The 24815-nt window shown below is 43.4% G+C and overlaps 1 protein-coding gene across 3 annotated transcripts; it reads right to left on the reverse strand.

The window, feature by feature from the left end:
• Positions 1-1009: 1009 nt before the first annotated feature.
• ZBTB34 (zinc finger and BTB domain containing 34) lies at positions 1010-24446 on the reverse strand. 3 transcript variants are annotated; one of them, XM_079790059.1, is made up of 3 exons: positions 24350-24414; positions 7993-8060; positions 1010-7886 (listed from the first exon to the last, which is right to left on the reverse strand). In XM_079790059.1, exon 3 carries the CDS (start codon positions 7874-7876, stop codon positions 6362-6364), a length of 1515 nt encoding a protein of 504 aa, XP_079646185.1. In that variant the 5' UTR covers positions 7877-7886; positions 7993-8060; positions 24350-24414; the 3' UTR covers positions 1010-6361. The 3 variants fall into 3 exon arrangements, with proteins under 3 accessions (XP_079646185.1, XP_079646186.1, XP_079646184.1); XM_079790060.1 differs by lacking the exon at positions 24350-24414 and adding an exon at positions 23090-24153; XM_079790058.1 differs by lacking the exon at positions 7993-8060 and having other exon boundaries at positions 24350-24446.
• Between the last annotated feature and the right edge of the window lie 369 nt (positions 24447-24815).

Below are 24815 nucleotides of genomic sequence, written 5' to 3' on the forward strand. Positions count from 1 at the left end.
TCCAGGAAACAGAGGTGAAGACCAGCAAGCAATAAGGGATTGGCGGTGGTCCTTTAACATTATAAAAGATATTATCAACATCCCTAAAGCCAGGCGGGCTTGGCCAGTTTTATGTATTGTAATTGGAAGAAACAAAAATGAAGACAGACCTTGACTTCAGGACAAATGGAAAGAGCCAGCTACTGCCAAGGGTCTTCGCCAGCAATACATCTGCTCATCTGCACATCAGCTCTGACTCAGTGTGTCTGCTTCCGGTGGCTGGACACCAGACCTCCAGACTGGCAAGTCAATGCACTTTCTCCATCATGTCCTTGAGTATCTCAGAGTCCCCAGGCCCCCTCACTGCCAACTCACCTATAAAGAAGCCCTAGTGAGAAGGAAGAGATCTGGTTTTACACCAAGGAGCAAGCTGGCTCTAGCAGCATAGAAGCCAGGTTTGATCCCCACCCAATTCCCAGCCAACAGTCCTGCTCAAACCTCCCAGAACACATGCATTTGCTCATTCATTCATTTCTTAATGTGTACCTGCTGTGGTGACAGATCCTGTGCTAAGGATAGACAGGTGAGGAAAACAGTCCAGGATCCCTTTTGTCATGGAACTTACAGGTTAGGAGAAACATCCTATATAATAAAAGGCTAATATGCAAATTGACAATATGGCAGAACGATCAGTTGCTATGAGGCACACTGACCATCAGGGAGCAGACGCTCAACGCAGAAGCTGCCCCCTGATGGTCAGTGCGCTACCACCTTCGCGGCAGTGCTAAGGATGTCCAACTGACGGCTTAGGCCCGCTCCCCGGAGAGCAGGCCTAAACCAGCAGTCAGACATCCCCCGACTGTGAGAGGGTGCAGGCTGGGCTGAGGGACCCCTCCCCCGCCCCAGTGCACGATTTTTGTGCACCGGGCCTCTAGTTAATTGAATAATCTCACTAGTCAATATACAATTACCAATTGAAATAAGTGTTCTGAAGGGCAGGGACCCAGCTCAGCAAAGGTCTCTGTTAAAGGGGCCTGACCTAGAAGGGCTGCTGTGGGAAGGGCACCCTCGCTGAGCTGAGAACCGAAGAGGAGGAGTTACAGGCTGAGGGAGAAGTTGGAGACAGCACATGCAGTTCCAAGCCCTCTGGCAGGAGAACAAGACACAGTCAAAGGAGCTAAAGGGTACTTGCACAGGCCAGTGGGGAGATGATTCACAGGGATTCGCCCTGGGGAAGCCTGAGGACACACCGGGCCCCTGAAAACACAGTCCTAGCCACACAAGAGAAAGGTCAGAAACAGACCAGCTTCGTTCTCCTCTTCCCAGCACCCCAGTGGCACAAGAGCATTTATGAAATCCTAACCTTTCGAAAACGGTGGTTACAGAAACTACGACATTGCGGATGTTTGTCAGTGAAACTCACAGAGGCCCAGAGGGGCAAACACAGAGGGAGACCACAGCACATTTGCTCTAGCAGCATTTTTATTTACAAACAGCAATTTCCATGGACTTTATTTATACCATAAAAAAGCCATTTACAAGCAAGAAACAAGAATTCAGAACAAAATTAAGCAGCACTGAAATATTCATTATCACAAATCTGAAACAAAATGAATACAAGAGTAAAATATCATTTGAATAAATAAGTCTTAAATTCATGCTATAAAATAATCCTTAATGGCAAGTTACTAGTTGATACAGCATCCGCTTAGCTAGCTTCATTTACTTCATGTGGTGATGAAGTGTGGAGTTGTGAGGTTACCAGTTTATATTGCAAGATAATGACACTGTTAAGTCATTCAAATTGCTCAACCATTTATAACGGAAAAAAGTTAGCCCTACTAATAAAAGTGGTGAGAGAGATGGTTTTCACATTAGGAAAATGGTCATTCTCAAAGAAACTAGGTAAGTTACCTTTTACTATAGTCAGGGCAGCAACCAAAGGCTTGGGCAGCAAGTCCAATGGTTAAATTCACAGCATACTTGTCACTGAGGGGCAGCAAAAGGTCCATTTACTGAATCTGCTGCAAGGCTCACTCCAGGACTTGATCAAGAACTACAATAGCCCTGTCTGTGCAGACCCAGAGAACACAGGTTCTCTTCCGGGCCAAGAGGTCAAGCACTGGGCAGAAACAGTGGAAACACTCTGGCACTTACTGAAAAAGACGTGTGTGGCATGTGACAACCATTACAAATTTGGAACAATGTGAATGACTCCTCTGAACTTTTAGTTCAGTTGCACTGAGTAATATGAAATCTATGATTTATGAACTAGATAGTTTCATATAAAGAATTTACATAGTTCCCCAATACTTTCATATATAAAATTTAATAAATAACCCTGACCAGTCTAGAAGCACCATTCAAGGGGCGTGTGCCCTTGGAAAATAGTTTAGGTGTTGCATATTTGAGTCCCTTTCAGTGGAGGCTTCACAGGAAACCATTACAGAATTTAACAATAACAACGACGACAACAACAAAATCACAGTAACTAATAGAAAAGGTTGTTAAAATAAAATACACTGATTTCTTTAAAGTAAAGCTCATTCACATAGATGACTTCCCCCCAGCCCTTGTTTTGTGTTCCTGTAAATTCTTCCTAGAGCCTAGGCTGTAAAAACAAAAGCAAAAACAAAACCACAGGCAAAAATATGCAGGCCTATGGCCTGGGCTAAGGGGAAACAAAGACTTGGTTATAACTGCTATTGTTAGAAAAGACATCTACTCATGCTCTGGAAGATTGAAAATGATCAATTTAGTTCTACAGTATATTCTGCTTAACAGTGAACCGACAGTATCCTTTCTCTGCTGTTTAAAAAGAAAAAACAAAACACACACACACACACACACCAAAAAAAAAAAAAAAAAAAAAAAAAAAAAAAAAAAACCTGCCAAGGCAGGGTCAACTGGGAGGTTTTTCCCACTGACCAAAAAATTAACTTGTCTTCATATACTATATTTACAAATATAATTTCTAAATGTATTTACAGCTTTAGTAGAAATTAGAGGGTAAAGAACTGTTAGAATGAAAATAACTGTTTAGAACCACAAACAGTACAAGTATAAAAGTCTTTGTTTTCACAGTTTGTAATAACAGGTAGAACCCTATAGGAAAGGACGCTGTCACTGTCTTCACATTGCCTGTGTATGGAAAAGGTAGCTCAAGAAGAGACTCAATTATGAACAGACCTAGATGAACTCAGGATATATTTTACTGTAAAAGATTTCTTCACATATCACTTTTATCTTAATTGATTTCTGCATTTGTTATAAATGAAACATCTAATCTAAAACTGTACAGAAATAGGGACTTTGCTTTCCAAAAGGAGTTACACAGCGTACTTCGTCTGCGGAGACGTGAGGTGAACTTCGGGGAGAGAATGTTTCTGTTCTGTGGTCCCGTTAATCCTCCTGGCACATCCTCATGTGACAAGGCACAAGTATTGCTGCTGCCCGATCTGAATGGAGTAATCTTTCACCCGCCACGCACACTGAGAGGCACGGCAGTGCGCACGCTCAGAGGCGACGGCTGCGTGCTGGCCTCCGCGCTGCCTCCCTCGAAGCCCTGTGGAACCTTACAGTACTGTGTTATGGCTTGAGAATTCTTAACACTGCTAGCAGTGGAAAGGGTAAAGTGTTAGCAACATGAATGGGAGCAAGTGGAACTTGCAAAATGTGGAATTATGATTATTCGAGGGAAACTCAATCAATTTTCTGCCCCTTAACAGTCCCATTACTATGTTTGAACCTGAACTGTACAATCAAAGCAATGTATATTTTTGTCAAAGACAATTTTGGATAAGTCACTCTTTGGTAAACTCAAACCAGATAAACAAATTGACAAATACAAAGAACTCCATGTAAATAACATTAAGACGGACACAGTGACAAGAACTAGGACATCGGAGGTGCCTGCCCAAGTGTCTTCCCCTCTGCCTTGTCTTGTCTGATCTATCACAAAATGCTCTGGGGACCCCTCAGAAGGCCCCAAGCCTGAGTGAAAGGAGATGCCTTCCCTGAGCCTCACCTCTCATGTCCTCGATTTGGGAATTTCTTGCCACAACGTAATTTTTTATCACAAAACAATTTTTTTGCATTTCATTCTTAAAAAAAAATAAAAAATCAAAGCCAAACTGATTCATGTAAGGAAACATAAATCACAAACATTTACCTGAAACCCCAGGACATATTTAAGTGGGTAAACACTGGGGTCCAGCCTCCCCCTGCGGCTCGCGGCTTTGACGGGGTTGAGCAAGTGCTGCAGGGAGACAGGCCCCTTACTTAGGCAGTTCGACAGGAAAAAGGCATACAATACCCGATTTAGCAAGAGCTGCTCCCGGAGCAGCAGGACGCGAGTGGAACTGTACGTAGTAACACTGATGTGGAGTGCAGCAGCCCCCATGTGAACAGATCCTGTGTGCTAAGGAGATGCCGCTGCACAGCCACCGCCCCTGGGACTGTTGCACACAGGGGCCTGAATGACTCATTTTTTTCTCAAAATAACCCCCCACAAAACAAAAAAATAACCCCCACCATTCTTGGTATTTTAAGAGTCAAAAAAGCATGGAAAACCAGCAAACATCTATTTTTGTTTTCCTTTAACTCTTAGCCTCTGAGGTTGGCCTTTTCGTTTGTTTTCTCGCAGGTGGTTTGTGCTGTTCTCGTATGGAGATGACCTTGTGAGTTTCAGAGCCAAGGTTCTCAGGCAGAGTGTCGAGTGCTGACCTCCCACTCGCAACCGGCAGCACGAACCCACCACCAAACTTGTTCACCAAATTACTGTCAGAGGTTACAGTACCAAAGCAATCTTGTAAAGCCCATGGGTGGACAAAATATAGAACTGAAGACAGTTCCTAAAGCACTAATAAAATATTATTCAATAGGACTCAGGTATTTTTTTATACAGTAATGTGTTTGCCAGCACATGTTTTTGAGGTCTCTTTTCAAGCTAGAAACTCAAGAGAGGGAAAAAAACTGTAATTCACTATTCCCCTTAGATTTCACATTTTCTACAACTATACTGACCTAAAAGGTATATAACATAAAGATAGCACCACGTGACCAAAAAAATAAATGGTGACACACACAGATTTGGTGACACACAGAGTATCTCAGAGGGCTTGTTAACTGTTGGTTTCTTTAAGCAGGAAACACTGAGAGTGGGGGAGCCACGGAGGCTCTCGTTAGCACACACAATACTAAGATAGATATATTGCTTGCAATTCCCATAGAGTATATCTTTACAAAAGTACAAATTCCAAGTTCTGCAGTTTCCCTGGGAACTGCATGTAGAAAAAGTTGCTGTGCACCTGAACTGGCTGTTTGAAAAGAGAAAGGAAAAAAAAAACCCTACAACACTGCTTGGAGAATATTGTAGACAGAACTACAAATCCCTTTCCTTTAGTGCGAGTAGTAACTCACGGTAGAGTGATTCGATTTAGTTACCTGGTGTGTATGTTTCTACAGTACGGAATGAAGGTAGATTTGGAGGCCAGTAAAAACACTGAAAACCACTGCTCCTTTGGGGTTGGCTAATAAAACACTACAATATGTAAAAAGGGTCAGCACCACAGGTCATCCAGCTTACCCACTGGACAACTAACAAAAATTCCAAATGGTTTCCAACCAGAGTTGAATAGGTTTTATGGCATTTGGTTTATGTATTTGTTATGAAGCAGAGCTATGAACACTGTGATTTGCTTTGCTTGCTTTTGGACACAATAATTAATGTATATGAAAACATATTAACATTCTTTTCTAAGGGAAATAAAGGGGCAAAACCCTACATATTAGGTAGGGATGACAGAGTCAAAAGCCCTGTTCACATTGTATTAAATTATATATTCCTCTTACATTCACCTCAACCAGAATAAAACCAAATTTGAGAATGTATATATCCTATATATATAATAATCACTTTATTATATATATATATATAAATTGTCTAACTACTCCGTAAAAGTAATTTTAAATTAGAAAAGGTTACCCATTTATATCGGCTGATGGCATCCTAGTCTCTCTCCATGGAGATGCACTGTGCCAGTGCATGATGGCCCAGCGAGAGTATGCCTCTTGGCAGAGAATACAGGGTCAACCAGTTGGCATAACTCACTGGCAGATTTTGGATTAAGAGTTCAGCCAAAGAGGAATACTGTCAGCCTGTGTTTTCCCTGGATATGATGCCCTTCATGCTTTGAGCTCCTTGGGGAAGGGAGGACGGGGGAAGAATAAACACAATGAAGTGTTCCTTCCAGAACCCTTAGAAAAACTGCCAAGAGACCAAGAGATTTCCAGATGGTTGGGAAAACTAAAGATTACAACAAAGCAAATCACAAATATGCATGGAATAATGTGCTTTGTTTGGGTGCACTTCTTTACCATCTTAATCAGGAGCATCGGATACCGTATGAATTTCCATCCGAGAATCTAGGGCCATCTCGGAGGCTGATGGGTCATTTTCTAGTTTCTGTTCCCCGTACACATCTGTTCTCTCAGGGGACTCGATGCGACTCCTGACTTCAGCTACACCCGGGTGGTTTTTCCGCAGGTGCTGGTTGAGGGTACCTTGGAATGGAAAGCACTTCCCGCAGATCTCACAGCGGAATGGTTTATCATCAGTATGGCCCCGGATGTGGTACTCCAGTTGGTCCTTTCGTGTGTACTTCTTCCCGCAGAACTTGCACACAAAGGGGGTGATTCCCATATGGAGTCGCATATGCCTGTCAAGGCTTCCTTTCTGGTTGAAGGACTTTCCACAGTAAATGCAGATCAGCCTCTCGTTGTAGGGGTACCAGTGACCTCTTGCACTCCTCTCCCGGGGACTGCTCTCATACCCAGGGTTATTCATCACAGCCTCACTGTCTGAACCCTGCACCAAGCCCTGTAGATCACTGTGCAGGTGGACAGACAAAGCCCGTTTTTGGCGGGCACGCCCTCCTCGGAAACAGCTCAGCATGGACCTGGATGGGCTGGAATTACTCAAACTTCCAAAAGCTTCTGATACGCTGGTTGGCTGGGAGGCTGCCTGGGAAAAGGAATATGCGTGTTGGAGCACAGAACCATAGGAACCCACATTCACTGCCACAACCTGTTCCCCATCAACCATCTCAGTGTGGTAGCCATCGTCTCCCAGAGAGGAACTGTCGGAACAGCTGGGCCGGTCTGACTTCTCCATCTTCACCTTCACCTCAGTGATCTGGCTCTCCCTCACCAGCAGGTCCCCTTGATCATGGTCCCCCTCTATCTGAATCTCGTACTCAGAAACACTCCCGCTGCTCCCTCGGTCTGAGTGCCCTTCCTCCTGTAGGCGGCTGCGCAAAGCTTTGCTGGGCGTCGTCTCCATCCGAAGATCACTGCTTGTGGTGGGCTGCCGTCCCTGAGAGCAATACGGGGGAGAGATCTCGACTGGGTTGGCAAAGAAGCCGCCGTCTTTAACTCCATTCTGACTCTCTGGAGTCTCTTCAGCACCAACGGTAACAGAGTCAACATCGCCAACACTGATCTTTGAATGGATGCTCTCTAGGATCTGTGTGCACTTGTCGATGACACACTGCATCTGAAGAAAGCTAGCTGCCGTCAGAAAACTGACAACATCCTTCAGCTGCAAGGACATTCTTCCAGTGTAACAAAATGAAAGCAACTGTTCAAACACATTGGGATTTTTAATCACTGATATTGACAAGCCACTCATGGTACTTAATGCTGAATGGTCCCGGAAATATGGGGAGCTGGCAGCAAGGACTGCTTTGTGGGCTCGGAATGGCTGACCCTGAATGTGGACAATGATGTCACATAGTTTCCCTTGTAGGCGGAGTTCGTTTAGCTGGCTCAGAACGGTGCTGCTGTACTCGGGCACATCAAACTGAATAAAACTGCTGCTGTCCATTGCTACTGACATGAAGCGTAATCTGTGGAAAGAGAGAGTTTCATAATTCACCAATGACTCCTCACCAAGTACAAGCAGCAGAAGCACAAACTGGCAAAATAGCACCACCACCACTGTAGATACTGTACCTCCTAGGCTCTGCCTGAGCATTCTTCCTCTTACTTATTTTCAGTCTTTCATGTCTTGGTTAATTCACCTAAGGTCAAATAACCAAATGATTGATTAGCCTAGTATCCTAAATGCCAAACTTTCATCTTGATCAAAATTAAAATATGTTACACATAGTAGGGCCAGTTCAGCTCTGATTGAGCATTTAGTATCATTTTAGGAAAAGTATTTCCCTGTTTTCACCTAGTTTTGAGGATTCTGTAAAAAATAAGTAAATTCATCTAAATAATGTTCTGCCTTATTTGTATATTTTCACTTGGTGTTTTTCAATATAAAGCATATTGGATAGTCTGAATGGAGCTGAACCCGTTTTAGTTTAGAATCTGAGATGCTGTCTTGATGTGCATTTTCTTCCCTTCAAGCTCTGCACACCTTTATAACTTTTTGAGTTGGTAACTCATAGAGCAGTGCTCAGTCCCTTTCAGTGACGAGCTTTTAGGATTAGCGGACATTTGGTCCTGTCTAACACATCCATGGGGACATTTGGTCCTTGACCATTTGGCATGGACTAAATATGCTCACAAACATTTTTAATAGCACCAAATTTCAAGGATATTTTTGCATGCACCAATGTCTCCATGGACATTTTGGACAGAAACAAATGTTCCACAAGGTTTTTTAGACAGTAGTAACAAAAAGAGTGCCAGACCTTACAAGTGTATGGGCCTCCACTGGTGCTCACAGCACTGGCACACCTAGCATAGGCTGACTGCCCCTTGCCCAGAAGCCACAGAAGGTAGAGAATGGGCCCTGTGGACTATTTCCAATTGTAAAAAGGAATTCTTGAAATCGATGCTGTTTGAATAATACAAATCTATATATATAAAAGCCTAAGTGACTGGCCAACTGGCCGGTAGCTATGACACGCACTGACAACCAGGGGGCAGACGCTCAACCCAGAAGCAGAAACCACAGGCATGGAAACATGGAACAGAATGATGAATCTCAGAGGGAAGGGGAGAAGGGGGAGGGTGGGAAGAAATTAACCAAAGATATTACATGCATACTAGAAGCCCGGTGCATGGATTCATGCACTGGTGGGTGGGGATCTGGCCTGTGGGGATCTGGCCAAAACCGGCTCTGGCCTGGCCTGTGGGGATCTGGCCAAAATCGGCTCTCCGACATCCCCCAGGGGGTCCCGGATTGCACGAGGGCGCAGGCCAGGCTGAGGGACCCCACCAGTGCACAAGCACTGGGCCTCTAGTAAATAATAATAAACTTAGATACCTTCTTCATGACATACCCAAACATAACTTCTAGAGAAAGCATTTTAAAACACACAAAGACAGGTACCAGAAGAAGAGAGATTTAAATATAAAAGTAAAAATGTATGCCCTGGTCAGTGTGCTCAGTGGTTAGAGTATTGGCTGGCTTACTGAAGGAAAAGGGTTGTGGGTTCGATGCCTGGTCAAGGGCACATACCTTGGTTGCAAATCGATCCCCAACCCTGGTCAGGGTACATATACATGCACCCCCCCTCTCTTTCTCTCCCTCCCTTCCCTCTCTTCTACATTCTCTAAAATATCAATAGCAAAAAGATCGTTGGTTGAGGATTAAAAAATAAAAAAAGTAAAAACTTATAAAAATACCTTTTATCAAAAAAGGACAAATTATAAAAAATAGAAGTATAAAACTCTTACAAACAATAAAAACCAAATATAACAATTAAAAAGTAGGCAAAGAATATGAACAGATGCTTTTAAAAAAACAAAAATAGCTTTTAGCGCTAGCTGTTTTGGCTCAGTGGATAGTGTCAGCCTGCAGAATGAAGGGTCCCAGGTTCGATTCCAGTCAAGGACACATGCCCATGGGCTCTATCCCCAGTAGGGGGCATGCAGAAGGCAGCCAATCAATGATTCTCTCTCATCATTGATGTTTCTCTCTCTCTCTCCCTCTCCCTTCCTCTCTAAAATCAATAAAAATATATATTTTTAAAAATAGCTTTTAAATATAGAGATGAAATGTTTAACAACTTCATCAATAAACAAATAAATAAAAATTAACATGAGAGACAATTCTGCTTTCTCAAATTGGCAAGACTTAAACACATTGGCAGTGCTAGAGAGAGAGTGTATGCACTCCTAGAAGATACTAGTACTTCTGGGAGGTGAGTATAACAAAAGTCTTAAAATTGGCATTTCATTCTTTTAAAAAATTGTTTTTATTTTTCAATTATAGTTGACATACAGTATTTTATTAGTTTCAGGTATATGACATAGTGAGTAGGAATTTATATAAAAATGGGCATTTCTCTTGACTCAGCACTTTGTACCATAAAAAAAGCCATGGATATAGGCACAAGAATTTATCCATAAGTATATTCAATTACAATAGCAAATCAATGGAAACAACCTAAATGTCCAAAAATGGAAAATCATTAAAGTATAGTACATCTATATGCAGAATACTATCATTAAAATGATTTTAAAGAAAAATACAAAGTTAGCTCCATAAAATGTAAGCCCCATGAGGACAGCGGGTTTTATCTGTTTTATTAATTAGCTGCCAGATTACTGCCTGGCACATAGTAGACACTAAATATTTGCTGAAGAAGTATTTAACAACACAGCAAATAATCAGGTAACAGATCAACTGCAACTCAGCATGAGGGGTCTTTATGGGTAATGGAAATGGTCAAAAATCAGATTATTGATAGTTGTTCCATATTATAAATTAAAAATCACTGAATTGTTCAAGTAAAATGGGCAAATTTTGATATGAGTTATATATCAATAAAGCTATTAAAAATCAGGCAGCAATACAAGTAGGATATTTCTAAAAGTATATATGCATACATAGATATTAAATATGCATAGAAATAATACTGAAAGACTGTAAAATGGTACTAATACATGGGAGGGCATTTTAGTAATAGCCACCAAATTGCAAATGAACATCCCCTATGACTGGGCAATTTTAGTTCTAGGAATTTACTACAGCATTGTTCACAACAACAAAAGAATCAAAACAAACAAAATGCTTATCAAGAGGAGGCTGGTTGCCGAAACCGGTTTGGCTCAGTGGATAGAGCGTTGGCCTGCGGACTGAAAGGTCCCAGGTTCGATTCCGGTCAAAGGGCATGTACCTTGGTTGCGGGCACATCCCCAGTAGGGGGTGTGCAGGAGGCAGCTGATCGATGTTTCTCTCTCATCGAAGTTTCTAACTCTCTATCCCTCTCTGTAAAAAATCAATAAAATATTTTTTTAAAAAAAAGAGGAGGCTGGTTAATAAATTATGGTACGTCCATACCAAAGACTATTATTACAACCAGAAAAAATAAATGAGGATGTTCTTTAGTACTGACATGAAACAATCACCATGGTATACTGCAGAAAAAGTATAGTATATATGCTATTTGTACAAAGCAATATGAAAACATACATACCAATCGGTGCCAATATATACACAACATAGGGATATGCGCAGAATATTTCTGGAATGATATAATAAGCCTTAACTGCCTCTTTCAAGAAGATAGCTAGAAAGTCTATTAGCTTGCAGTGAATCTTTTTAAGACTCTTAAAATTTCTCAACTATGTGAATGTATTACTTATTAAAAATAAGAAACATTTAAAAATTAAGATAACTCATCCAGTTTTTAAAAGATAAAAAAAAATATAATAAAACCATTAGGAGCATGAATTTAGAGTCAGATCTGTGCTCAAATGATCCTTCTTTCCACTTGTAAAACTTTGGGCAAGGTACTTTATAACCCGAGTCTCAGTTTTATTATCTTTAAAATAGGAATACTAGTCCTTGCCTTATGGGTTATGAGGAACATATGTAGGAAGTAGGAAGCACTTAGTACAATGGCTGCTTGGCACATGGTCAAGGTTAGCTATTATAGACTCTTTTTAGGGAGACAGGATGGTGTAACAAAGAGAACTGCTTTGAAGTGAGACTTGGAGATGAATCCTGGCTCTGCCATTTTCTAATAAAAATAATAACAATGAACATTTAAATCATTTAACAAGTCAGTTAACTGATTTCCTTATCTACAAAAGGTCTTGAAAGAACTACTTCCCAACACAACTTCTTAATAAAGGAGGGAAATTAATGCAATAAAAGTGCTTAATAGTTCACATACAATGAGTACTTAACTTGTGCTAAACACCTTCTATATATATTAACTCATTTGATCCTCTATGAACTCTGTGAGGAAATACTACAATTGTTCCTATTTTATAGATGAAGAAACAGGACAAGAAGTTAAGGCATTTGCCACGGGTCCACTGCTAATGGATGAACTTAGTCTGGCTCCAGAGGTCGTGCTCATATCTACCCCAGACTGCCTTCTAGAAACACAGATACTGCCTGCACCTACCAAGTGTCCAAATGTTACCCATTCATTACAGTATTTTCATGACACAAGGGTGAGTTAACAGTGACTTTTGGAATTAAAGGTCAAAAAGAAGGTGGGTTTAGGCTTTTTAAAGGTACAGAATCTTGGGGGGGGGGGGAACAGCAGAAAAAGGAAAAAAATACAGTATTTCTGTAAGAGTCTGTAAAACTGAAAATAGTTTTACAATGAGGCTTCTTTCTCCTCTGTATGGCTTTTTATCTTCTCTGAAGTAGAGAGCTGCACTTGAAAAAAGAAATCACTGAAGAGAAAAAACGAAAGACCATGATTAACACCTAAGAGAGGGATTCCACTTTACTGCAACATGAGAAAGGAAGTGCTTCACTCTCCTGTCCTTTACATTAACACTTCCTTGGCAGTGACAATGAGATTCAGGCTCCTGCCTAGAGCTGTTAACAAGCAACACTCCTGAGGGAATTTGCAGGTAATTTAAGTCCCAGGCACATTTCCAGGCTAAAGGGAGAAAAAGACAATTAAAAATCACAAGTTCTACAACCAATGACTTGATTTATCTCCAGTGGTCCTAAGGTAAAGGAAGTCATATCCTTTTACAGAGACATCAAGTTCAAATATGATCTTCCACTCCTCTGTATCAGCAATTTCCAAGCACCGATAATACACACACACACACACACACACACACACACACGAGGCCCGATGTACGAAAATTCGTGCAAGAGTAGGCCTTCCTTCCACCGGCTGCTGGCACCGGCTTCCCTCCGGCACCCAGGCCCAGACTTCCCTCCTCCGGCTGCCGGCAGGCACCCAGGACCCGGGACCCAGGCTGGCTTCCCTCCAGCCCCGGCTTTGTCAGGACAGACGTCAGGAATAACGTCCGGTCTAATTAGCATATTATCCTTTTATTATATATAGGTGTACTGGTTAATAATGCAGACTTTTTTCAATAGATGGAGTTACACATATGTTGATATATATACAATTTGATATGTATACTATTTTGTATTGATAACAAGCTTCAAAACTTCATATGTCAAATTTGCTGAAGGTGTTAACATCATAGATATTTTTACGCTTAAAAATGTCGAATTTTGTGCCAAAAAAAGAGAGCATTTGCGGGAAGTTTTAATTCATTACTTTATTTTGAAGAAAAGTGCTGCTGAAAGTTATTGTATACTTCGGGAAGCTTATGGTGAACATGCTCTATCTCAAGATACTTGTGAACACTGGTTTATACTCTTTAAAAGTGATGATTTTGATGTGAAAGACAAAGAATGTCCAGGTCAATTTGAACCACGCTTTGATCGTAAAACGACCAGAATGGGCCAGAAGACACGGCGAAGTAATTTTGCTTCATGATAACACACATCACACACTTCAAAACCAGTTAAAGACACGTTAAAAGATCTTGCCTGGGAAGTATTAACCCATCCCGCCGTATTCACCAGACGTTGCTCCTTCAGATTACCACTTGTTCCGATCGATGGCACACGCTCTTTTTGAGCAGCACTTCAAAAGGTACGAAGAAGTGGAAAATTGGGTCTCTGAATGGTCTGCCTCAAAACAAGAAAAGTTCTATTGGGACGGTATCCACAAATTACCTGAAAGATGGGGGAAATGTGTAGCTAGCGATGGACATTACTCTGAATAAAGCACTTTTGATGTTTCTTTTGAAATTATCGTGTTTTCTTTTATTACAAAATCTGCATTAACTGGTACACTTGGGGTGTGTGTGTGTGTGTGTGTGTGTGTGTGTGTATATGTGTGTGTGTGTGTGTGTGTGTGTGTGTGTGTATATATATATATATATATATATATATATATAATTGATTTCCGAGAGAGAGAGAGAGAGAGAGAGAGAGAGAGAGAGAGAGAGAGAGAGAAACATCAATGAGAGAGAATCATTGATCGGTTGCCTCCTGCACGCCACCTACTGGGGATCGAGCCTGCAACCCAGGGATGTGCCCTTGACCAGAATCAAACCTGGGACCCTTCAGTCTGCAGGCTAACACTCTATCCACTGAGCCAAACCGGCTAGGGCCAATGATTCTTTCTTATTATTGATGTTTCTACTATCTCTCCCTCTGCTTTCCTCTCTGAAAGCAATAAAAATATATTTTAAAAAATCAATAAAACACATTTTTTTAAAATGTATTTAATACACCTTAAAATCCTTCCACAGCAGCACAAACTCATCTACTTTTATATTTTCTGACTTCTTAGTATTCCATGGCTGTGTCACAAAGTACTTCAACAGTCCCCAATGGATACCAAGGCAGGGCACAATTTAAATAATCATAGGATGCCCTCCTACTTTTTCATTTTGATCAGTAATGCCAAATTACCTCCCAAAAGGGGGCAGTAACTACTCTTTCACCAACAGCACATGGAAGTGTGCCTGTTCCCCCCATAACTGCCAATAATGGGTATTAAACGTTCTCACTTTTGTGGAACTAATAGGTAAAAACAGTATCTCATGGCTTTGATGTGCATTTATTTAATTATAAATGAGGTTGATCATCTTTTCTCATGTTTAATGGCAATTTGTCTAAGTCTATCTTTGAATTGCCTATTCATATCCTTTGCCCATATTTACTTTTTTTATTGAATTGTCAAAACTCTTTGCAAATCAAGGAAATTAGCCTTTAGTTATATGTGCTGCAAGTACGTATAGATTTAACTGTAATCACTAAATGGCATACTGACTGGGAATTAAGTTACTTTTCTACATTTATAGGAAATATTCATTCCATTTCAATCTTCTGCATGCACAAAACCAAAGGAATTCAAAGATGAATGAGTCCCTGTCTTGCAGTTTGATACAAGCTTCACACAGATGCCTCCCAACTCAGACATTCGGGAATGGAATTCACTTTTGATAATGCAAGAGAAGTGATTTATATTAGTTTTTCATTTAAACTAAGTTTGCAGCTGCTTCAGAAAACATTAATGAACTTGGTTATTCCACTCACTAAATACATCAGTAGTTTTTAATTCAGTAGATTAATCACTGGTCTTTCTGGCACATTACATTAAGCAAAAAAACCATCCTCAAACTAAACATTCATATTGCTGTATTTTTTTTTTAAAAGCACATATAAGCTATTTTTCTTCAATACCATTAATCCTTATTTTAACAATACTTAATTTGTTTTGTTTGTAAAAACTATACTTTGGATAAGAATGTGAAATACTTTTAAAAAGCATACATGGAGAGGACTTGTTGGGAAGTTCAAAACTGTCAGCTCCTCCACTTCTTTTGCTCATGTGACCAATGGACATAAGCCTCCTGCTCTTCCAATTTCTTTAATTTGAGACTTTCACACCCCTGGAAGCAGCTTTCAACTCGCACACAGCCTGTGCCGTGGTCTCTGACTCTGCCCACAGGTCTCCACAGTGGATCCTGGGAAGGACCGCCTCTGATGAGGGCAGTCTGAACCTTCGTCCACTTACCCGCATCCAGCCATTGCCACACTAGCCTCAGCAACTGTAAAAGGGGTCCCTGCCACCTCCCACCACTCCTTCGCTTTCTCCTCCTTACGTGGGAAAGCCCATCACCACCACCAATAACCAACATTTACTGAATACTTGATACATGCAAGGCATGTCATAGAGGCTCTACACACTATTTCACTGACTCCTCTTGGCTTTCTCCAGAAGGCAGGTATTATTGCCCTCTTTAGAGATGAGGAAACTGAGGCTCCAAGAGGCTAACTCTCAGGCCTGTTCCACAGTCTGCCCATCTAGACCCCCTGTGCAATAAGTCTTGTTTAATTTGCCCAATGGGAATGGGAGGACCAGAAGGAGGCAGGAAGAGCTGAAAGGGCAGGATGAAAAGAAAGCTTGCTAGGTTACATTCCTGCCCGAGGGTGGAGGCCAGGAAAAGGGACAGGGACAGGTGGCAAAAGTCCTACTGCCACCCAGGGCTCCTACTCCTTCCTCTGTGAGTATATTTTTGTAAGATCCATCAAAATTATAATGCACATCCCTGTGACTAAGCAACTCCAGCTCTAGAAATTCACTACAGCACCCTCTTTCTAGTAGAGGTTAAGGGCTGTGATCAGTCAGCTTAAGTATATTATATCTTCCATATTCATAGCTTTTATTCCCCTTTCCTCCTCAGAGCCCCTAACTCTGGCTAATTTTACCACCTTTAAATAAACAGCTATTTTTATATGCTAGAGCCTCAACTAATTAGAAACCACTGATCTAGGGCTCAATAACTGGTCGTTTTACTGTTTGAAGGTGCAAGTCATAGACAGCAGATGCTGCCAAGACACAGGTTCAGCCCAAGTTCAACAGAATTCAAAGCAGCACTGAGACTGGTGTTCAAAGAGCAAGAGCAGACGTGAGGGGCTCTCCAAGCACCGAGAACAGCAGGAAGGCCAGTGCAGGCCAGGGGCAAGACAGAACCACAAGGAGTGCAGAGCGAGCTGGTTCGGGGAAGAAAATGGACACATGTGGGGGAGCAAAAGCAGACTGGGCACCAGAGGAGGGAGGCCATTTACACAGTGAGGACTACGTATGGCCAAAAGCCACAGGAGAGTGGTACCGACCTAGAAAGTACCATACCAGCCAGCCTGGGTCAGCCTCCCACAGTCCTGAAGTAAAAAGTGAAGAAGAGGGTCCTAGAAATAACCATGCGCACAGGCTCTGAAACTAAAACCAGGATCTGATGTAAGACCACATGACAACAAGGCTTAGTAAAGCAAAGCTACTTGAAATCTTTGCAAGATCCCACCCAAAAGCTGCAGAACATAGCACCACACCCCGCTAATGCCATTTCATTCTTATGACAGTATTTTAAAAAGACATGATTATCACCAAAAAATAGCTAAAAGCAAGCATGAATTTTTTATAATAATGATATAAAGGCCTTTCCAAACATGACATAAATCCCCAGCAGCCACAAAGGCAAAGATAAATACATTTGACAACATGGGAGTTGATGACAAAAAAATCTCCTTAAGGAATAAATGACACAGTGAGGAAACATACATGCACAATTGGCAAAGGGCTACTTTGCAAATTCCTTAATTTATATTATAAATCAAACAGACGGGGGTGACACAAAAAATCCTATAGAAGGGGCAAAGGATATTAACAGTTAAAAAAACACACACACACATATGACCAAAGCACATATGAAAAGATGTTTAGCTTTATTCATGACTAAATGCATGTGAATTACAAAAAGAAAAAATGAGAAGCCATTTGTAATGCATCAGATTTGGGCACATTTTAAAAGGGCTGACAAGAGTAATCCTGAGGGATAATCTGGTCAGAGGGATCAAAATGTAAAAGTCATTTGGTTCACAATTAACTGCTGGGAATTGAGCCTAAAATATACAGTACTTACAAAAGTTTGTTAGGATATTGTACTGAGCACTTGTATTTGTTATAGTAAATAATAATAATAATAATAAGAGGGGATCAACCTCAAGAGACTGATTTAAAAAACCAATCAACAATGAAACACCCGCAGCCATTCAAAATAATAGGTAGATCTGTATGCTTTGACAAAAGCTCTAATATTTAGCCAAAACCAGCAAGGTATAGAACAAGATGTATGTATATATGTGATCCCCTTCATGGACTTTTCTTAAAAGAAAAAATATACGCTACTGTAGCCATTCTGGAAGTAAATGCATGAAACTATTAATGTTGGTGACTTTGGGGGATGAGAATTAAGGACTGGAGAGAGGGAACACTTTATTTTATACTTTTAAAAAATCATATAGCTATATTCTTTCTAAGTTTTTTTCTAAAAATATATATATATTCATGTTATATATTCATGTTACCTAAGAATATAAAATTTTTAAACCAAAGAATCTAGAGAAAGGCTGCAAATTAATAATTATTTTATCAAGCAATTATAGAAACAAACAAATAACTATGAGGAACAATAATTAACATTGATTATGTTTGATCAAAAAGATTTTTAAAAATCAAAATGAACAAAAATAAAACATAATGGTGGAAGTAATATTTGAACAGGATTTTATATTTAAATGGAATACAAAGAACGTTCCAGACAGAAGAAGTGGCAGGAGCAGAGAACAGCGGAGTGAAAATGTCTAGGGCAGTGGCCAGGGCTCAGGTACAAGGGGTGACATGGCAAAGAGGAGCACCACAGCTGGAATTGGAGGGCCTAGGATGCTGGGTTAGAAAACTCAAACCAAATCTGGCCGTAGCCAACTTGAACATGGGTTTAGACAAGGACCCAACAAGATTTGGAGACCGAGGGATGCTATCTATTCTAGGAGGCAAGTTAGTTCAGCCTCAGTCAAGCTGTGTTAGGGTACCCACTGGGCATCTGAGAAGAGCTGTCCAATAAGCAGTGGGAAATATGGGGCTGGAACTGCAGAGAAATGAGACCTGGAGATACCAATCCAGGAGTAACCAAAAACTGTACAAACTGGAGCGAGGACAGAAAAAAGACAGGTGAGAACAGAGAAGTTGTTTGCTCCTATAAAAGAAGTATTATAGCATATCTCATGATGGAGGTAACATTCACAACTAGCCCTCTCCTTAGCACATCGTTTCTGCATCACACGTTTTAAGCTGTAATGAAACCATATAATGAAAACCAAACCAGTGACATCTTCTCACCCTGCTGACCCATTCTGAAGAGAACCTACAAATGAGAAAGGGCATGTAAATATCATCTGGGCAAACACCCACATGGGCCTTGAAATCCCCTCTACAGCATCCTTGGGTGCAGCTCTGTGACTGTTTCCCCATAGTGACAATCAGAACAGAAGTGTACAAGCAACTAGCCATGGGCTGGTTTTTTGAGCCTCCGGGGCTGCTGAGCTCTTCACTGTGGGTGCTGAGCTCTTTGAGGGCAGGGACTGTGTGCCCAAAGCCCAGCAGTGTGTCCAGCAGAAAGAGGCTCTCAGCATATGTCAGGTGATGCAACCTAAACCAAGTTGGTGGCTCAAAATCCATGACTGTCACCAGAGCTTCACCTCAGCTTTCAACTTTCTCTGCTGAAAACCCAAGAGATGCAGGACCGTCTCTGCCAGCAGGCAAATCTAGCAAGATGGCTCCTTCCCTCTAGACCAGCGGTCGCCAACCGGTGGTCCGCAGACCACTGGTGGTCCATGAGGTCCGAAAGGTTGGCGACTGCTGCTCTAGCCCAGTGGTCGGAAAACTGCGGCTCGCGAGCCACATGCGGCTCACGAGCCGTGGTTTGCCGCTCTGTTGACTAATGAGTTTGCCGACCACTGGGATAGGGGCTTAATCACAAGGAACAACAACAGCCTGTAATTATTGAAATGGAGAGTCTAGGTCAGTGGTCGGCAAACTCATTAGTCAACAGAGCCACAGTTTGCCGACCACTGCTCTAGCCCATCAGCATTCTAATGTGCTCCACTTCATTTAAAAACACCCAGAGACACTTCCAAGGAAGGAAAGCAAGGTTGCAAATTTGGAAGTTGTTTAAGGCACCCGGAGGTACCCATAATTCTCAATCAACAGGCTCATGATTCCAAACCCTGCTGGACGCTGATACTAGAGACACAACTCAAACAAGGCCTTCCCTACCGGGCACCGAAGATCCAAAGATACCTAACTTTCCTTCTCACACAAAAGGTCATTAAAAAGACCACAGAAGGAGGCACTAAGGACGGCAGGCATGAGAGCAACCATAAAAACTAGATACAAATAATTTTTCTAGGTATTTCTGCCTGAGTCTAGATCACACCTAAAACTGAGCTGTCATGAATTACAATCTAATCCTTTGCAAAGCAGCAGCCAAATAACAAGAAACTGTGGTGCTGCTGAAACCCCGGGCAAGGAAAAAATAAAAATAAAATGGCATTCTGCAATGGATATTCATGAAGCACTTGTCCTAATTTAAAAGAAAACAAGTCTAGAGTTCTTACTGCATTAATTCATGTGAGTCTGAAAGGACATTTTTATCCAAACTGTTAGATTTCCCACCAAGGCGTTAACATTCTCCAAGGCTGCTCAGATACACTAATTCTGAGAACGGGTTTGGTTTCACAGTGGGGTTTGTCTTGCAAAACATCAGAAGCTTCTTCTGAGCTTTCCTAGCAGGGTAGAATGGCCCCTTTAGCCTTCCTGGCAATGTGGAAAGCCACGGTGACTGAGCTCCTACTGTGTACTGGATGCTAAGGAAGCCCTTTGCCTGCTCACTGATCTTCACAACACTGTGAGATAGATATTGCAACTATCCTTATTCTACAGATAAGAAACAAACTCCGAGAGACTGAGCCTTTCCCAACCTCACTAAGGCTGGCTGAGTCAGGATTTGAACCTACATCCATCAGTCTCCAGAGTCAGGATTCTTAAGTCCTGTAAGAGGAAGATTTAAATCCAGGCACACTGGAGAGATGCAGGGTTTTTATTGGTGTGGGACTCTTACTGATTGACTTTGAGTGGAAAGCGTTCTCACTTAAGGATGTACCATTACACTGACACAGTGATAATTAAGGGGTTACCATGCACTGTACCTTTGAGAAGTTTGTATCCATTTCTCTGCACAATATCCATTCTTTTTACTTCTGTCTATGAAGTGAGCAAATAGATGTTTCAAATTTCAATCATAAATTAGAAAGACTTGTTTCAGGTAAAAGAATGAATAAGCTTTCTTAAGGCAAAGAACTAACAAATGTTAAGGAGCAGCATCCTATATATCTGCTTACTGCTGGCATTTCAGGGGGCACTGGACCTGGAAAATACATCAAGTCCCGTCTCTTATGACAAAGGATTAGAAAAGCTCACCTTGAATTGTTTTCTTCCAGGAGGTTTTCCATGCCATCAAAATCAACCAGAAAATAACCATCAGAAGTTAAACTACATTCAGTTGATGACCTTCACTAAGCTAAATTCAACAGTTCGTCAGCCACAAAACATTAAATGAACACAATTAAGAAGTCTGACAAACGCTAAGCAGAATTTAAACAAAAGTAACATAAAAATTCATGGGAATAAGACATAGTGATGGCATTCTAGATTCATGACTGGCATTTTTAACAAGTGCTTGAGCTGGAAGGTAGAAGCAGAACCCAGGACGTTCAGAAACCCACAGCTCAGTGGATACACTGAGGTTTGGCAGCCTATCATTTCCCCACTGTGGTACATTCACACCTAATATTAATAAGAGTGATGATTAAAAATGTAATAAGCAGTTAGTAGGTGCTGCAAGTTTTGCCAGCTCTTCGTAAACTTTTCATTTTAAAACTCATAGCAACTCTATGAAGTGGATTTTATCCCCACCCTGCAGGTGAGTAACGAGGCGCAGAGACTTTATGTAAATTGCCCAGTTCACACAGCTGTAAGTGGCCTTGCTGGAATGCAAACCCAGGCCTGTCTGATTCCAAAGCTGATTGATGGTCTTTCTTTCCCCACAGCCTCCGAACAAAGAATTACATGATATTTTTTTCTTCTCCCACAATTAAGAGTAAACATTTTAATGTTTCAAAGCTTTGTTTTATGTTACCGGCACCCTAAGAATGAAAACTGAAAACATCCACCTTGAACGGCAGCAGTAGACATGCAACACATGACAGAAAAAGCTGATCACAGAATGTCCTTTAAAAAAATTGTTTATCAACAGAAATCAAGTATTTGAGTGCCTATTATAAAAGTCCAGCTACAGTATTAGATACAAGGGCTCAGGGAGATAGATGCATTAGGGCCCAATGCCCCCCAAACCTCCCAGTCCACTCAGGCCAAGAACAAGTTGAGTAAGCAAGAACAAGGCTGAACCCTGCGCTTTAGATTCCGAGCGCCACAAAGGCATGGGGGTAGGGCAGTCGGGGAACACCCTCGGAGGAAGTACATCTTCAGCAGGGGCTTGAAGGAAGTGAAATGGAGAATTTACACAGAGGAAAAGAAAAAGGAGGCCAGCACTTCAGAAGGGGAAACGGCAGGAGCAAAGCCTTAAAGAAGCGATTTTCAAGCGTTTTCATCTCATGGTACTCATACACTGATTCCTAAAATTCTGTGGCACACAAAAATATAAACTTTTTGCCAACCTGACCCCCCCAAAAAAATAAAGGTATAATTTTGATTCATTCACTCACACCGGACAGCTATTGTGTTGGCTGTTGTCATTCCTTTTTAAATTGACAATCGAAGGGAAAAGAGGTCAGTGGCCCTGACTAAGTAGTCAGATATGAGATGTTTTAAAAATCCTTGCGGCACACCGGGGTGCCACGGCACACTGGCTGAAAATCGCTGCCCTAGAGACAGTCAGAAACTCGCTCCCAAAGGAGGCAGGCTGGGAGAGAGAGAAGCAGGGAATAGTTTCGGGTAGGTGAGGAGAGGCCAACCAAGGAGAGCCTTAGAAGACAGGGTGGGCAATGGCTGGACACGATGTGGTATAAGTGCCACGGCCTGATCACCTGGCCCCTACGTTCTCCCGGCCTCTCCTACAAGTTATCACGAACCACCCTAGTGTCCTGCCCTCACCTCCGCCTACAGAATAGTTTCAACTCTGGCCTAGTGTTCAAGTTCTTTCCTGAACTAGCCCACTCAATCCTTCCTTTTATTCCCTTCCTACATGAACCCCTCTCTACCAGGAGGCTGGTCTATTCACTAACTCCATAAGATCACTGGACCCGATTCCTCTTTTCCTACCTCAATCTCACCCTTTAACAAACCCCACTACCTCTTTTAAGCCTTCCCTGACCACTTGGCCTATACTGACCGCCATCTCTCCTTCCTCTTAAGTCTACAGCACACAGCCTTGTCGAATAAATTACCTCTTTGCAGGTCAAGTCTCAGCACCCGGTGTAAAGCGGCTCGGGGGCGAAGTGTGTCTTCCACTACACTTTCCCCCACCACATGGAACAGCATCTTGACATTTAATAAGCTAGCAAACACTCAACTCTTTTTTTTTTTTTTTTTTACTTCCTATATTAAGTTTGGCATTAGCATAAAGGAAGGATGGGGGAGGCGGGTACTTCTCAAGTCAGAGACCAGCTAAGAAGCTGTTGCAATAATCCAGATGTGAAGCAAAGAGGGCCCGAACCGGGGAACAAAGAGAAAATGGGCAAATATGAACAACAACAAAAATTGTGCATGCAAAAACTCAGAGGGATGTGACTGACCACTCCTAGGAACAAAAGCAAGGGATGGACTGTGAGTAAGGTAAGGTTTAGAAACGCTTCTTGGAATCATGTTCAAGCCTGTCTGAAACCTACTGTATTAAGTGGCCCAAAAGTCCCCATTTGCAAAAATTCTTCAGTGAAACTGCCCAATACCCTGAACCGGACACAGCCCTTCCAATTTCAGACATGCACAGAATGGTAGAGTTGGAAGGGACTTCTGAGAGCTCATCTAAAACCCTCACTGCCCAGATGGGGAAACTGAGGCCCGGCATGGAAGAGGCTTGCGGAAAGCCTCAACACTGAGACTTCCAAACTAGTCGCCCTAAAGCACAGCCGCCAAGCCCAGAAGGACACAGTTTGCAGCCCCAGCCCAGCCCTCGGTAATGGCAGGACGGGCTGAGGGCGAAAGTGACCCTGGAGACGTCTCGGGCCAAGCACGACGTGCCGCCCGGAGAAAGGCGGAGGCTTGGGGCCAGAGCAGCGCCAACCCCGCGGCCCGGCCCGGTTATCCAGGGTTTTCCTCTACCCGGCCTCCTCGTACAAAGGGGGAGCGCCCTCGAGGGCGAAGGGCCCGGAAGCGGGGGATCCCCAGACGCCCGGGCGGCGGCTGGAGAGCCCAGGGCAGCTGGCCGCGCGCGACCCCTCAGCCCCTGGGCTCCGGGCGCGCACCGTGGGCCCCTCGGGGGCGCGCGCCTGGCCCAGCAGGTGCCCGGGCCTCCCGACCCCGCCCGGCCTCGGCTCGAGCCCGCGCCGCCCTCCCGCCCACCCGCCGGCCCGCCGGGCTGACCAAGCGCGGAGGCTCCCGCCCCGCCGCGCCCACGGGAGCCGGTCAGTGACCGGGCACAGTCCCCAGTCCCGCCCGCTCTGACGAGCCTCGCCCGCCGCCCGCCGTCCCCGGCCGGCGCGCCTCACCTGCCGCGAGCGCCGCGCTCACATCGCCCGCCCGCGGCGCTCCCTCCGCCGCCGCCGCCGGCGCCAGGCCCGTCCCCGCCGCTCCGGCAGCCGCCCAGCCCGCGCCCCCCGCCCCCGGAAGCGCTTCCCGGGCCCGCCCCCTCGGCGCGGGCGCTTCCGGGCAGGCGCGGACCGAGAAGGAGGGGCGGCGGTGGGGCCCTCTCGCAGGGGCTCCAGGTCCCGGATTGCGCCCCGCGCCCGTCCCGGAGCCTCGCCGCGGAGGCCTGGGAGCGCGGCAGACTCGGCCCCAGCTCCGCGAGGGAGCGGCGGCGCCCGGCGCTCCTCACCTCCGCCCGCCGCTCCTCGGCGCCCCCTGCTGGCGGGAGGCGGGCTCCGCGGCGGAACGCGCTCGGGGCTCCCGGGGTGCAATGGGTGGGAGGTCAGGGCCCTAGACGCCCCATCACCAGGGGCCTGTGCCCACCCCCGG

This window comes from Cnephaeus nilssonii (genome assembly GCF_951640355.1).
Source record: "Cnephaeus nilssonii genome assembly, chromosome: 14".
In the NCBI taxonomy this organism is placed as follows: domain Eukaryota; kingdom Metazoa; phylum Chordata; class Mammalia; order Chiroptera; family Vespertilionidae; genus Cnephaeus; species Cnephaeus nilssonii.

Bases quoted from the DNA above. Each gene is read 5' to 3' on its own strand.
- ZBTB34 (XM_079790058.1), bottom strand. From the start codon at position 7,876: ATGTCAGTAGCAATGGACAGCAGCAGTTTTATTCAGTTTGATGTGCCC.